Source organism: Engystomops pustulosus, chromosome 7 (genome assembly GCF_040894005.1).
Source record: "Engystomops pustulosus chromosome 7, aEngPut4.maternal, whole genome shotgun sequence".
Lineage (NCBI taxonomy): Eukaryota > Metazoa > Chordata > Amphibia > Anura > Leptodactylidae > Engystomops > Engystomops pustulosus.
The window spans coordinates 82,396,111-82,412,002 of record NC_092417.1 but is presented as its reverse complement, the minus strand read 5'-3'; the positions used below and the strand labels follow the sequence as shown (position 1 = coordinate 82,412,002).

Here is a 15,892-nt window from a genome sequence, read left to right as displayed (position 1 = left end):
CATCCCAAAAAAGGTTCCGACACAGGTTTGTACATCAAAGTATGAAGAAGTTATTGGCGTCACGGTAAAATGAAGAAAGAAATTTTGGGACCAAAGGTTTTTAATTTTTTTTATAATATATATTAAAACCTTATTAAAGCTTTTTAATTTCTGTAAACTCATGGTCCCACCAGCTCAAAAAATAACGAAAATGTGTCATTGGATTCCCACACACAAATTGTATTTGTTTTACAAGCATCTGTATGATATGAATACATTCAGGAATACGCAGTTATTCTTCATCTTATATTTTATTTAACAACAATATAAAGAGGCACTTTAGGTCATACAAAATAATGATATAAAAATGCATAATGCTCTTTCTGCTCTGTTTTAGGACACAAATATCAAAATAAAATCTTTTGAATTAGTCATTGCACCAAGTAACTAGAATATATTTTATACAATACAATGTTCTTTAATGATACATATAAACAAGTTAAGGCTTGCATGTTGGTACATTTCTCAGGATTCTGTGCTGGAAAGGTGCTCTGGTCTCACAAGCTACATCAGTGCTTTAGGATACTATCATCTCTTAGAGGTTTTCAGCGGAACCAGAGTGCCTATCCCTTGCACCTGAGTTTTCATGTCTTTGTATAGTAGATATATTTGCATATAGGCTTATATAAGCTAGATAGAGGGAGAGTGATTTTAACACTGTTCCGGCACTGGACAATGAACATTTCAGTTTGTATTCACATTAATAGAACTATGAACAAATAGCACCATGGATATTATTAAGCAAAAAATTCTGGATGATTTACAGTAACATTGTCAAGAATAAAATATTAATATAAAGTCCTTCAAAGATGTGACGCCCCAAGTTGTTCTGGAGTGTCTGCAGCATTGTGATTTATTATTGCATTATCAGAAGCTGAGAAGGCATATTTCGTTTATTTGATCTAGTTAAAGGGAGGCAAAATACTTAGAAAGTATTGTTTTACAGTGGTCACAGATATTTTATATTTTGTATGTGAGAGTTTTCTATTTCTATCGGAATAAATTGTATGAAGCATGTTCAAACAGTATCGGGAAAGAGATTCAATATAGAAAGAATGATAAGCTACTTAAATAGTTCTTCATCAATTGTGTTTTAGTTCACTGGGCAGAGCTGAACATTTTATTTAATATAGAGAGATTATGAAGTGTGTTTTCCCTAATATGGATAAAAATCAGTTCCTCTGCCCAAAGAGAAAAACAGGTATGAACTAGAACCATAAATATACCAGGCAAACTTTAGAGGGGCATAGACATTGTGCTCCCTCAAAGGATTGTGAGTAAAACATGACTCACTAGTGCAATTACATGTACTAGGATTCCCAGCTGACAGCAATGTGATGTCGAATACTGAAGAAAAGGTATGTACTCACTATATATTTGATATTTAATGATAAATAATTTCAGTATTTTAATGATAAGTATTTTACTCCTAGCCCTTTTCAGTTAATGAATCTTAAAGGCAGCATATAAAAAGGCCAGTAAAGCATTTCTTACCTAACATTGATACAGTGTATTTTATTGTACATTGCACATTAATGTACTCTTTTGGACTAAGGAAATGAATGCAATTGATACAGTTCATTTTCTTTTCTTAGTGTTGTCTTCCGTCATGTCATCTTGATCTGATACATCTGAACTGCTCAGTTACATTAGAGATACTAAAATACGAAACTTTAATATTATGCCCTTTAAATCTATTTTGTGTTATGTTACCAATATATTTGAACATGGGTTCACATACATTGCATGGATATTTGGGGTTGGGATTTCAACTATTATCATGATTGCAGTTACTTTTTATTGAAGAGCATAAGTTAAATTATTTTTAACTCTTAAACCTAGCTCTTCAACCTTAACAAAATAGAAACTATATACAACAGTAAAAAAGAGTTTTTGATTGTATGCTTGACCAAAGAAAAATGAAATGGTTGGATCTGTAAAAAGTCATAGTTCATAGGCACGTTCCAACATAAGCATAACAAATCAAATGCATCAAAGTAGATTGCAGCACAAAGAATTCATTTACAGTGGAGGCAGTGCAAGTTTGGCAAAGCTTAGGGAATGCATCAGTTATACAACAAACAAAATAAAAATAAATGTCCAAGGCCTTTCTTTACTTTTTTGAGGATAGGGATCACCTCATGTCATTCAGTAACATCTCTTCTTAAAGGAATTTTAAAGCTAGTTAGTTTCTGTCCAAAAAGTTGGCTTAGCAAATGATTCTGTGACTCAGCAGTCCTATAATTTGACGGCTCAGAGAGTTTTGTGTTGGGCCCAATTTTGCGTTTGTTTGTTGGACTGTTTGATGATAGAGCTGAGCTTTTTGGAGAGAACTGATGTTTATTTTTATTTTTAGTTCTTCTGCCATTGTACTCCCCATTCATAGACTGAGAATTCAGTTTCTTTCGGTTGTGTGTGTCCAACACAGACTTTTTGAACTGACTACCAATTCCTCCATTAACTGACTTGTAGGGAGGTCGGAGCCCTGGAGTTTCATCTTTTGTGTCCACAAACCCAGTTGTCCATTCTGACTTCTTTACATTAACAGAAGATTCACTTTTTCCTGCCACTGCCACTTTGGTCTTTTTTTTCTTGACTAAATTCTCCTGTGATGCTGTATTGCCTTTATGGAAAGAAATGTTGTGTTCTTTTCGTTTCCTTTGGTGTAGTTTTTGGCATATTGCTCCCGACATCTTATCCAGTATTTTAAAACCTGTGTTATTTTTTGACAAATGTACAGCCGGGTCTTTTTTTGCTGTCTTTGTTTGGGAGGCATTTGTTTCCTTACATGCACCATTATCCCTTGAGAAAGAGCCATCTGGCTTTAATTTTGGTGTAAAGATTTTAGGTAATTCTTCAATGTGAGATTCTGTGACACTTGTCTCGGTAAACTGGCTGACTGACTTGTTCTTTCTGAGGCTTTTACCAGATGTTTCTAAATCAGTCATTAGTGATTTTTCATAGGGAGGAAGTACAGTCTTATTTTCATCTGTTGGTAATGATTTTTCTTCCTTATTATCCTCCAAACTTTTGAGCAGTAATGATTGAAGTTCAGGAGTGTCATTGGATGATGGCATTGTTTTACCAGAAGTTAAGAACTCTACAGGGTCTTCTGTTAGCAGTAGCGCAATATCATCTTCCTCATTGATTAGAGAGGCTTTTATTTCTGTTGGTTTATGCCGTCTATATTCCGGAGGATCATCTGTTTGGAGATCTATAATGTTGGAGTATTCATTATTACTCTCTGGAAAGCAGACACTTTGTTCAGTTTCACCAGTTATGCTATCATCTTCTTTCTCACTTATTCTCTCCTCACAAATTTTAGGATACAGTAGACAGTCTTCTACATTACCAATAATCTGCTCTTCACGTCCTTCAGCTTGGAGTAAAGGAGCATCCATAAGTATCTCCTCCATTTTTACAGTGCTATCTTGTTGGTTTCTCAAATTTTGTTCTATCATTTCATCAAAAATCACACCAGGAGAAAGTTTTGGACATTGTAAAAGATCATTATGGCCGATGCTTTCTACATCTCCACATGTAGGAGAATAAGTAGAAGTCTTAAGCTTTTTTGAAGGTGGCATGCCATTGTATGCAGGAGAATCTTTGATCTTAAGCTCATTTCCTGAAATTGCTGGCCTTGATACACCTCTAAATTTGAAAGTCATACTTCCACCAATCAGGTGTTTCTCCATGTGTCTGTCATACTGTTCTTTTTTAGAAAAGGTATAATTGCATGTGCTACAGATGAAGGACTTCTTTATCACATGCATAACATCAGCACATAGCTCACAGGCATAGAGAGTGGTATGCTTAATTTCAGACTTTTCTGTTAATGAATGCTCACTGTTGAGATGATTTCTTAGCTCCTGTGCTTCCTGGTAAGATTTAGGACATTTATGACATAGGTAGATTTTTTGTAAACTGTGGACAACAAGGTGCCTTTGTAATTTGAATGGTTTAGGGAACTGCTTTCCACAGTGGTGACAGTCTCTGGAAGGATCTTTGCAATGAGGATGCATAGTTGAATTTTTAGAAATTATGTCACCCTTTTGAGAGTTGTCCATTGAAGGACTTACTGAAATTTTTACTTGTTGGATTGGAGCAGGAGGTTCAATGTGCATAAAGTTCTCTGGTTCTTGTTCAGCAATTGCTTCCTCTTCACCTTTCTGTTCTTTCGGATCCTGTTTTTTATTTAATAGGTCTTTATCATCTGCCTCTGAAATTTTTGATAATGTGCTAGGAGTCCTGTATATAAAGGTACTGAGGAATGTCCTAACCATACTGTCACCACCAAAGCAGCCTGGAATTCCCATAACAGATTTCTGTGCTTGGCCTTTTCTAGCAAACTGAGTGGCATGCTCTCTTAAGTGCTCATTGTACATCCATACATCAGAGATTTCTTTCAAACACATTCCACATATCCAGAGTCCTGCTTTATTTTTGGCATGCTTATCTTTTAGGTGATCTCTTAACTGTTCACGAGAACTAAACTTACGTTGAACACACATGTAACAGGTTGGAGGAGGTGAAGGATTGTGAGTTAGCTTATGAAAATCTAGCTCACCTAAGGTCAAAAACCATTGAAAGCACACTTTACATTTATATTGTTTGTCTTTGCTTTTCATTTTCGTATTGTTGTTATTTTTTGCCTGCTTCTTGTAACTGGCTTTATTTTTGCCATTGCTTTTATGTTTCTCTGGCATTTGGTTAATATCTGTTGTTTCAAAATCGGATTGATCAGAGTCATCTCCACAAGCAGTAAAGAAAGACAGTTCTCTCATATCAAACTTTGTACTCAGCATCTTCATGTCAATAGTAGGGACGTCAGGAATCCCTGTGTCATCACTCGCATTGCAATTAAGAATATCTAATGTTTGTGATTCTCTTGTCTCTGGGCTCATTTCCACTGACACACCTGAAGATTCAACTGATTGCTTGTAAAAGGTAATGTGAGGGGACAATCCGCTTTCTTTCTCATTTTCAGCTCTATCAATCAAAGCCACATCTTTGTTTTCCTGATTTTGGCATAGAAAAGATAGCATTTTGCTTTCATCTACTTCACAGATTTCCTTGGAAGGACTAAGAAGTTCATATTGGGCCAGGGGCTCATTTTGATTAGAGAAATGACTGTCCTCTATTGCTGATTCAAGTGAAATGTTACCGTAGTCATTTGAGTAATTTACTTGTGGGGTACGGCACTGTTCTGTTACATCTGTGTGTTTAAAGTCTGTCTCAAAAGGTGGGGTTTGTCTTTTGTTTCTTTTCCCATACACACGGGTACATTTTCTTCTAATGAAATGGTCATCTCTTGGAAATAATTGGGAAAATGAATTGTCATCGTCAAAGAATATATGAAAATCTGTCACAGTTTCTTTGGGCATGTGTGACAATTCAACCTCTTTTTGCATCTGGGACATTCCCATAGCATGCTCCTTTTCCCGAGTAGATAAATCTTGATCATTAGACATCATAGTCTCCACAGGCTGAGTTTTGCAGTCATTTACAATGTGTTTATTGTGAATGTTCAGGTTTTTTGTCCATGTTTGTTCTGGAAGCAAGTTCTCTCCATTCATTTCCATGTCCAACACGTCACTAACCAGCTTTTCATCATCATCTACAGATATTGCAGATGAGTATGTTTGTGTTCTCATGTTTTGTGAATTGATTTCAGTATGTGCTACAGTTTTATGTAAAGACTGTCCCAAGCACATATCGGAAGAATTGAAACTGTTTGATTGTCCAATGGCTTTTAGAATGTTTGTCTTAAGGATGTTTAGGTCATCATCAGAGGGAATTTGTGAATTTGTAGATTTGTTTGAGCACTTGCGCTTTCTTTTCTTGTCTTTTCCATTCATCTTATTTTTGCTTACTGAATCAGAAATTAAAGTGTTATCACTGTCTTTGGCTGTCACAGGTCTCTGTTCTTCGTCTGGAATTAGGATCTGAGATTGGAGATTGCTGTCTGAGTTCAGCAAATCTGCAATTATGTTCTGAGATGTTGTGTCAAGATTGTGTTGGCTGTCGTTAGTGTCGTTCCACTCACATGCTGTATTTTCCACATTAAGTGGTTTAACACTAATCACATCCCTTTGTGATGCCAACGACCCATTATGCTTAACTGCTTTGTGTCTTGTCAGTCCTGGTTTGGAACGGAAAGATACTGAACATATATCACAAGTTAGCGATGATCCAAAAGGTTTTTTTTCTTTGGGGCTGCTTTTTGATGAAATTCCAATGCTCTGGAGTATTTCCTTACTTTTGTCCCCTTCTAGAATTCGAAGGACACCATCTATGACCGAGTGCATATCATTGGTACACCTATTGTTTGATTCATCTGTGGAAACCTTATTTTCAACATCAGTATTGTGGAGAGCTGCAACTAATGGTGCAGCTTCTTTTTCTGCAGTTTTCTGATTGTTGTCCTCTGTAAAGCCTTGATCAACAATAACCAAAGGGTCACATTGTGTAGTGGATGGCATGTCATCTTTGTTTGAAAATACATGTTCTATATTTGATCTATCGTGAATATTGTTCCAGTTATTCGTCTCCTCTTGATGATTACTCATTGTTGATCTTACCGGTGTCTGTAAACCTGCAGGAAAAATCTCATTTTGCAAAGTTAAATAGTTTGTATTTTCTGCATTATATATTGGATAGGTAGTATGTGTTGGTGTTGATTGACACCCAAGAATTAGATCCGTAACAGCATCTTGTTGACCTTTGTAATGTACACAAACTACTTCTGAGCAGAAACATGGTGTTATATTGCCTTCAATAACTGGTTCCAAAACTTTCTTTTCTACCAGTTTTTGGCTACTCTCTAAATTCAAAGTTTTTTCTTTTTGAAGATAAAGTTGTATATCCATTTCTGTCATCAAATTTTTTGCTACCACTTGTTCATTTTGACATTTTTCAGTGTTTTTGCATAATAACTTTCTTTCTACCAAACTTAAGCCATCATCTGAGGGTGTGTATAAAAGTTTTTGTGGTGACATTGCTTCTTTCAATGATGCATGAGAGAGAAGATCAAAACTCAATACAGAATGTTCTGTGGGTATGCTTCGAACATGTGTTTCATATTCATTGTTAGTGTTGCATAGGACTTCATTAGTATTAGGAGTTGAATTGAAATGTGTTGATGACTTATCACTAATGACTAAAGAATCGCATTTATCTTTGCCCAACAAAGAATGTTCTTTTGTATTGTCAGTTCCCAAAAATAGTTCTGTTTCTTGTAGTATATCCATATGCTGTTGATTATTTACTGAGGTACTAAAAACAGAGTCTTCACTTTTCGTCCCATTATTATTCTGTTGGGAAAGTTGTACCATCTTAGTTTCCAAGTTTCCAGTTTCCATGCTTCCTGCTTCAGATGAGTATTTCTGAACATCAAATAACATACATGTCATTTTATTACATGTGTATATTTCATTATCAAACTCTTTGCAGGTGCTGCTTGGCTTTCCGTTTTTAATAAGATATGATAATTTCTTGTCATCCTCAATTTCTCCATAGTTGTTGACTTCTCCATTATTTGTTACTTGCACATCTGATTTCTGTTTTTCGGTAGTCTGCTGAAGACTGCTAGAATCATTCATCAAACCATCTGTGCCAACTTTAAGAACGCTCAGTTGTGGGAATCTTTTATGGTTTTCTTCTTTGTCTTTGCATTGAGCTTCATTACTCAAGAATTCCAAAATCTTGTGACAATTGGAACTTGCCTCATCCACTTCTATTAGCTTGGTGGTGGATTCTGATAATTGTAATAGCTTCTTGTGCTCTTCTACATTTGAGTTCTTCTCTGATTCTCCAATAGAAGTAAATGCACTCTCTACAGTAGATAGAACATGGTTTTCTTCTTCTGTCTTGGAATCTGAAATTGTTGAAGTTGCTAGAAGCATTGGGAAACAAGGCATAAGCATGTCCTCCTCATTATTTTTGGCAGTTCTTGCCACAAAAAGTTGAAGCTGTTGTAAAGGATTTTCTGGAGATTCTTTAGAAATTAAGGATTCGTCACTAATTGAATTCTCCTCTTTCTCCAAGACTGGCATGTCAAAAGGGATAAAGTCTTTTAGTTTATTATCCTGCAATCCTTTATTGTGCATATTTAATTGTTTTTTGTTGTTCTCTGTATCTACTGTAGTCTGTATACTAGTAACAAGCAGTTGTTGCTCACATAGTTTCTCTTCTGCTTTGCTGTTTTTGTGTGATGGAGTGTCAGCAATGTTTAACACAGAGGTGCTGTCATCTTGCAAATTAAATTCTGATTCAATTTCTGTCACACTTCGGTTGACAACAGGTTCCAGCTGTGGTGGGTCATCATACTGATCTTCAGCTTTCTGTTTTTTAGCAGCTAGATTTTTGCTAACCTTTTGCAGGGTTTCTATCTCATGAATTATATTGTTTTCAATGTTTTTAGAAACTTGTGCTTTATCTACGACCAGTGTCTGTTTCAGAAGTTCATGTGGAGGATATGTCGGACAGGTAATCGGACTTGAGAGGTTGAGAGGCAAGCACTCATCAGATATGTCAGCCGAGGGGCTATGCTTATTTCCCAGTGAGCCCAATCCCTCAGTCATACATAGATCATTTAGAATACTGGTTTGTTTGTGACACTCAATGTCAGAAGGGAAAGAATCAAATTGAATTGAACTAGTCCAAGAGTTCTTGAGATTTTCACAGCTTCTATCAACTTTTGCAAGTGGTTGAGAATCCTGAAGTTGAGGTGTTGCATGTTTTGGATTGTATACATTGTTAGAAAGTTCATTAAAAAATCCATTATTTTGGCATCTTTCAGTTGGATTAACTGCTTCTGTTAATGTAAGAGTAGGCTCTGTCAGTTCTTGGTTGATCTCATCTTTGGGCAATGATTTTGAGGATGTGTCATTCAGAACTTTGCTTGTTTGAAGTTGACTTTCTAATTCTGTTACTAGTCTTTTGATTTCTAACTCATCTTCTGAAATGTTATTAATAAATGCTACATTATAATCTGAGAGGGTTGTAATTTGTTCTGAAGTCTCAGGTATGTGTTCAACATATTTCTCTGTGGCTTCATTTTCTTGCACAGGAAATGGAGTAACATTATCAGATGAGATGGAAATGCCACCAATTAGATCCCAACTTTTCTCTTGCAAGAACTCTGGAAATTGCTCAAAGTTGTTAGATTTACTAGTTTGGTTAAATTCAATGTAGTTATCTTTTGAAGTTGTTGCATCACTGTACAACGTAGTTTCAAAGTCAGATATTGGTAACTCTGAAAATATAGAGGAGGAATCAAATGACAGACCTTCAGTAACTTTATTTCCATTGTTGTCAGATGGATAAGAAGCCAGTTCTGAACAATTATTTTCGAAAGGGTGGACATTATTGTTTTGATTGACATATATCGGCTTATTGTCAATGGAAGCACTGTTTTGGTTTTTAGAGAAAATATCATTTTTGCATAAATTGTGCACCGTTTTATTGTGCGGATATTGATGACATTCACCTACATATGATTTGTCAGTTTGCTGTGGCACGGTAGCCACAGAGGAATCACCATTAAAACATGGCACTGATGTTAAAAAATCTTTACTGCCATTGGATAATTCATTGTTTACGTACTTGAAACGATCATCACAGAAAGCAGGACTTATTTCACAAGACATCGCATCCAGTTGTTTCTCCTGATAGTTTGTATTAGTTACATTGAAAGAAGAATGCTGTTGGGGTGGAGTATCAATTTTTAACATTGATTTAGATGTGTAACTATCTCGAGATAAGGTGCTAGCCTCCATTTCTTCTTGGTAAGTGCTTATACTATCCTCTTCTGTATTCTTGAGACCCGGACTTCCATGTGTTTTGCTTGTGTTTTTGTTTATAGAATCAGTGGTTTGTTGTAATGTTTCCTTTTCATCATAATGTATTTCATTAGTCTTTTGGTATGCTTTTGAACTTGCAAGTAGGAATTTCGCGGATCCAAACCTCTTTGTTGCTTTGTTCAAGTTTACCATTTCTGGTTGATTTTCTCGGAGCAGAGGCTTTATCAAGTTTCTCTCTGTATTGTTCTGTGATGGAGTGTTAAAGCGTTTGCACCGTAGTACACAATCTTGTTCATTTTCAGAATCTGTGCGTTCTGTACTTTTTGGACTTGATCCTGTCTCACTTGAAATACTAGTACTTTGGTCACTGCTATTTGATGACTGACTGTTTCTTCTCCGTATTCTATTTGAAATCTCTTTATTAGTATTCCTTAAATCTTTGCTTTGCAACTGGAATCTTGTGGCTTCTCCCATGCGCCATATTGGTTCCTTTACTTTTGTTCTTGTTCCTCTCCCTTGTATATCCCGATTAAAGCTGTACTTCATCCTGCCATTTGGGATGCTTTGTGGCAAGGAATTAGCAAGCTCTTCATCTGAATCTGAGATGTAGTCATATTCACCAAAAGGATGTGTTTTTTGGGGAGGAAAAAGTCTCTCAGTTACCAGTGACAACTGAACATTTTTATTACTTTTTACATGTAACTTGTGAAGCTTATTTTTTTGCTGTACAATTTTGTGTATAAGCTCTTTACTCCAAGTCCCACTGTGAGCTTTCTTTTTCTTAGAGTCTTTGAAACCTGCTTTACGTGATTTTGTTGTTTCTATGATGGCAAAATCTTGTGGATTATTTTTAATTTTTTTCTCTTGCTGGGATTCATACGTTTTCATGTCGCTACAATCGATATGTCCTTGATCAGTTTCATTTGTATCAGTCTTGTTTATTTCCTGTGAAGTTGAACTCTTTTTAATGTCATCTGACTCCTGCCATTCACAGCCTTCAAAGGTAGTTTTTGAGATATTTTTGCTGTTTGTAAATTCTGTGTCAATAGAGTTTTTAAGGCCATTTCCTGTAAACTTTTGTGCATTTTGCACTTTTATTGCATCGGTTTCATATTTTTCTTCAAATCTTAAGGAAACTGGGTTATGATGAGCTTGTTTTTGTTCAACAATCCATTTTTTGGTTTCTTTGCTGTCTTTTACTTTTTGGGAATTGCTAAATGTCTTCGCAGTAGTGAAGTCATCATCTACAAAAACATCAATAAAGGTGCTGTCTATCTCAGGATTGTCTGCTTGAAATTCTAAGCCATTCAAGGCTTCTATGATTAAACTGTCCAGTTTGGCCTCATCCATGTCTAAGGTGTCACAGGCAGTCAGAGGCATTAAATGTGCTATGGCATTATGTAAAACGTTACCTTTTATTAGATCTTCTTTGGCCTCAGCTTTGGCATCACTCTCAAGAAGATAGTCTTTGCTGAAACCAGTTAAACGTGAATTCAATTCTGTTTGTGCTTTAGTTATAGATATTCCTGTAAGCGTTTGATTAGATTTTCTCACATCTCCCCCATGTGAAGAATCCTTAATCTCAGTTTGGACAGTTGAGTTCAAATTGCAGTACTGCCGGTGTTCTAAGAATGAGGATAAATTGCCAAAATTTTGGTCACACTGTTTGCAGGTTAGGAGAACATCAAGCTGGTCCAAATTTGCACTGCTAAGTGAGCTGGCAAGAAAGTGGTGAGAAGAATAAGGAGGTGGTGGTTCACTTTCAAAATTCTCAAGACAGCCTTTACTTGTCTCATTGGCTAATTTTTGGTATTGAGTCTCTGGTAGACTTTTTAATGTATGTTCATCTTTAGAAGGCTCTGTTATGTAATTGTATGTTTTGGTAGTTTCTGAATTGGGATAAAGAAACAAACCAGAACCAATGCAATCCGACATAGTATAAGGCTTCTCAGCTGGATGACATGGCTGGCGAAAATAAGGAGAGGATGTAAGTGTGTGAGGCACTTGGTTCTCATCAGCATTGGCTGGACTGCTTGACATAGGTGAAAGTGATGAGCAAGTACTACTAGAAACAGGGTTGGTAACAGGAGAGGGAAGAGGTGACTCATAGGACGTTTCAGGCACAAAAGGCTTTCCTGACAATGGCACTGTCTGGTTGGAGTTATTCCGGGATTGTTGAATTGGTTGGCTTATACCATATGAAATACTTTTAGTTCTTGAATCATTTGTGTCTTTTGCACTATCATACAAAATCTCATTGTTTGAAATGTAATTTCTCCTTGTCATGTCAGCCCTTTGTGCAGGACTCCCCTCAACAACTAAGTGTTTCTTTGCATGATAACTTGGTGGAATTTTTGTCATTATATTATTATTTTGCCAATCAGAATTATTGAGTGGGTAAGGTTTTTGACCACCAATGTGCCTTGGTAGCTCTATGCAATTTTGGTTCATTGTAGAAGGTGTGTTGAGACTCTGCTGCCAAGGCATCCTTGGATTTTTTAGTACCTGTCTCTGCTCATTTGGTTGACATTGATATAGACCTCCATTTCCAGGAGCATTAGGATATGAAACAGTGCTTTGGTCCAAAGGTGAGAAATGACTGTTTCCGGCATCCCAAGTTTGAGGTATTCTTAAAAGATTCTTATCAAAAGGCACAGCTCCTGTGTTTCCACTGCTGTAGACCTTGCCAGGGAAGTGCACTTTGTTTAGAGAAGTCTGTGGTATATTCCTTCGTAGTGTACTCCCAGGAGTCAGGAGTCTTTGACTATGTACAAAGTCTTTAGATGGCTGTTGCCTTTTATTGATTAATGCTGGAATACTGTTACCATGTAAACTAAATTCACTAGGATTAAAAGCTGATTGGTTTTCTTGAAAAGTGCTTTGTTTTTTTTCTGTAGCACCAGATGAAGAGAAAGCACCAGTAGATAAAATAGCACCATTGTGATCAGAGACATGATCATTGCGTCCTGTGTAACAAGGGGGTGTGGGTGAATGCTGAACCCCTTGTTGGGTATGTAAAAATGGAGCTTGTTGAGAAGTTATTCCATAAGTTCTGTTGTCTGGCAAAACAGTATTGTGGGATCCATTGCCCTGTTGATCCTCTGGTCCTTCTCGTGATGAGGACTGAAAGGAATATGTATTGTGTGCTACCTGGTTTGCAGCCAGTGTAGCGTCCACAAAGTCTTGATTGCTGCCATTATTAAGAAAATTATTCCCAATTTGCTCCTGAAGTGATGAAAACGGATACTGATACGGAACGGATACATTCCCATAATCTGACCTGTTGCCTTCTTGAAAAGAACATACTTTTTGATTGGAGATGACATATCCACTGGTACCAGTAAAGTGTTTATCAGTTGGTTGCCATGTATTTCCATTTGGTTGAAATTCCAAGTAATGCAACTGCCCACTAGAGTTAGCTGTGTCATGAAGATTGCCCGACTGGATCTTTAAGCCTTGTGGGATCCGAGATGCTGGAGCTGTCTGTGAGGTATAGCTTGTGGAGGTAAGGCTGGAACTGGGCTCTGGGTGTGATCTGTTAAAGTTACGATCTTCTTGATGAACCTCTCCTTCTCTTTCAGCAAGATTGGAAACATTAAAGCGATAATGTCCTTGTATTGGCCCTTGACTTACATCTAGTTTTTTAGGTGGTGTCACCTTTTGCTGAGGATATGCAATACCAATGGTAGGATTTGACCTTGAACTGCTAATACTAAGTCTGTAGAGCTGGTGTTGATTGCGATCTCCCTTCCCAGACCTCTTATTTTTGTCTTTTCCTCTGTTTTTCCCTGTCGGAGACAGAGGGCTGCTTTTTCCATTAGTCCATGTGGCATCACTGGAATACTTTGGCCTGCTATGAAGAGATTTAAAGTCTATTTTCCCTGCTTGTTGAGGCCTTATTACTGCTTCCCTTTGACTGTGACTTTCTCGCCCATTTAAAAGAGATGCTTTGTCAGAAATAAAGGCACTTTCACAGTTTTCTGATGCTCCACTAGGCGTGCTATCCGCTGAATTTTTGTTGCCAAACTGTTCAAAAGCAGAGTCATCCTTGGAGCTTGGTGAATTAGCATTGATCGGATACGCAGGCTTTGTTTCCCTGGTCATGGTATCATTCAGAGGGAATAGGTGGCACCAGTCACCTTGGGTTTGTTCATGTTTTTCACATAATGACTGTGGACGGTCATTCTTTCAAATACATGGCAGAGGATCACAGAAACAGCCCCATTGATGATTTTTTCATTGCTGCTCCTTACACTTCATTTTGGAATTTTTCTTCTAGGATTAATCTACAAAAGAACAAACAAAACAGAATGAATATCAGGAATTAATTAATATTTTAAAGACATAATTTTCTTTACCATTATTCTCATTAGGAAAACAACCTTCTGCATTCCAGCCAATGATTGCCTATGGTGCACCTACACGGCCATATGTTTATGTTCTATGCCTTTGTGATATCGTCTATGCATGTTCCATATGTTCCATATTATTCAGGAACTACTTAGTTTCTTAACTATACCATTCTGTAAAGGTAAAATAAAACTTATTTTTCATTACTTTTAACACCCCTACTGTAAAGCCTTCCAGTAATTTTTTTTGCAGGCTGCATGATATTAGCTTGACAACAATCCAGCACTTATAGTCTACTTAATACTGCTTTAAACACTGCGGTTCAAACACTTTTTATTCTTTACAGCAGAAGGAGCTTCGGTGCACCAAGCATGCGACCGTGCGCGTCTGACATCACCGGCTCTCCTTCACTTCTGATGTAGGCGCACGCATGGTCGCGCGGCATTGTGCGCCGACGCTCTTTCGGCTGTAAAGAATAAAAAGTGTTTAAACCGCGATACAGCGGTTTAGGACACTAATGAAAGTAAGCACCGGCACAAGCTCACCCTGAGCTGGTGCTCGGTATATACATCTTACACCTACCACTTCAACTGGTAGGTTTAATGTAACCATGGGAACATGACCCCTGGTTTCGGCCCAGCTGACATGTCAATAGTAAATGATTCTACGCATTGCAAAGACGGGCAAGAATACAATGTGTGGTGTGGGCATGAGCACATAAAAAGTAATGGGGCCTTGTGTTAGCCACAAAAAAGCAGCTAGCACATGGCCCCATTACACATTGGTGTGCATCAGGCCTTATACATTTCTTTTAAGAATCAATACACAGCAATGTGCAATGGAAATAGCACTGTTAATAGAAAACGTTTCCTAGAAAGGCAATGTTTATGTGATATCCTTTTGTGTTATTGTCATGTGTGTGGAAGGACCTTATGTTGGAGGTCGGTCTAACAAGTATACAGCATAAACATTAACATCCAGAATTTTCCTTTTGTATACCCTAGCACAGTGTGGCACAACATGGTGTCATTGAAAGGAACAGAGACCATCATTAGTCTTAAATGCAAACACATATCTTTGAGAATGATTGTAGAAACTCGAGAGACCAAGTCAACATTTCATTAATGAGTTTCATTAATTTCATGAACTATTATGATATACTACAGCTAAGTCAATAAAACTCTTCAGTATGGGTCTCACTGTCATCAAAGCATTTGAGTTTGAAGAGCTTTCTGCTCTCTGCTGTGTTGCCCCACCATTTTGCTACAAGAAGGAGCTTTATCAGGATTTTGGTTGGTATCTAAAATAGTCATAGCGGAAAATAGGAGGTTGCAAAGAGCATAGAGCCCTTTAGGCTCAAAGACCTGCCCCGAGCACTTGCAGGAGCTGCAAAACCTGGATTAAAAGTTCATTTTCACAGTCCTACTGCTACTTAGTACACACACAAAGGTATTATTGTACTCTTCTCCAGGGCCTGCATCCAGCACCATTTACAGTTTTTTGTGGTCAAAACTGATGACCGATTCCTGTCAAATATATGTGCGATGGAAATACCTTTTTTACTTGTACCAGGATGATGGGGACATTCCCAGACATTCCCTTCAAATATGCTTTTACTTTCTAAAGACAGACGGCAGCTACTAAATACGGCTGCTGTAAAGATCAGGAAGATTCCTGTATATGGTGATGTCCAAGTATTA

The 15,892-nt window shown here is 37.2% G+C and overlaps 1 protein-coding gene across 2 annotated transcripts in view; it reads right to left on the bottom strand.

Moving 5' to 3' along the window:
* Window positions 1-281: 281 nt before the first annotated feature.
* The window catches only part of ZNF469 (zinc finger protein 469), a 376,655-nt gene continuing 361,044 nt past the window's right edge, over window positions 282-15,892 (bottom strand). For both annotated transcript variants that reach the window (XM_072117100.1, XM_072117101.1), the window contains one exon: window positions 282-14,128. In XM_072117100.1, the coding sequence (XP_071973201.1) occupies window positions 2,184-13,946 (11,763 nt within the window). In that variant the 5' untranslated portion in view covers window positions 13,947-14,128 and the 3' untranslated portion in view covers window positions 282-2,183. The remainder of the gene's footprint in view (window positions 14,129-15,892) is intronic.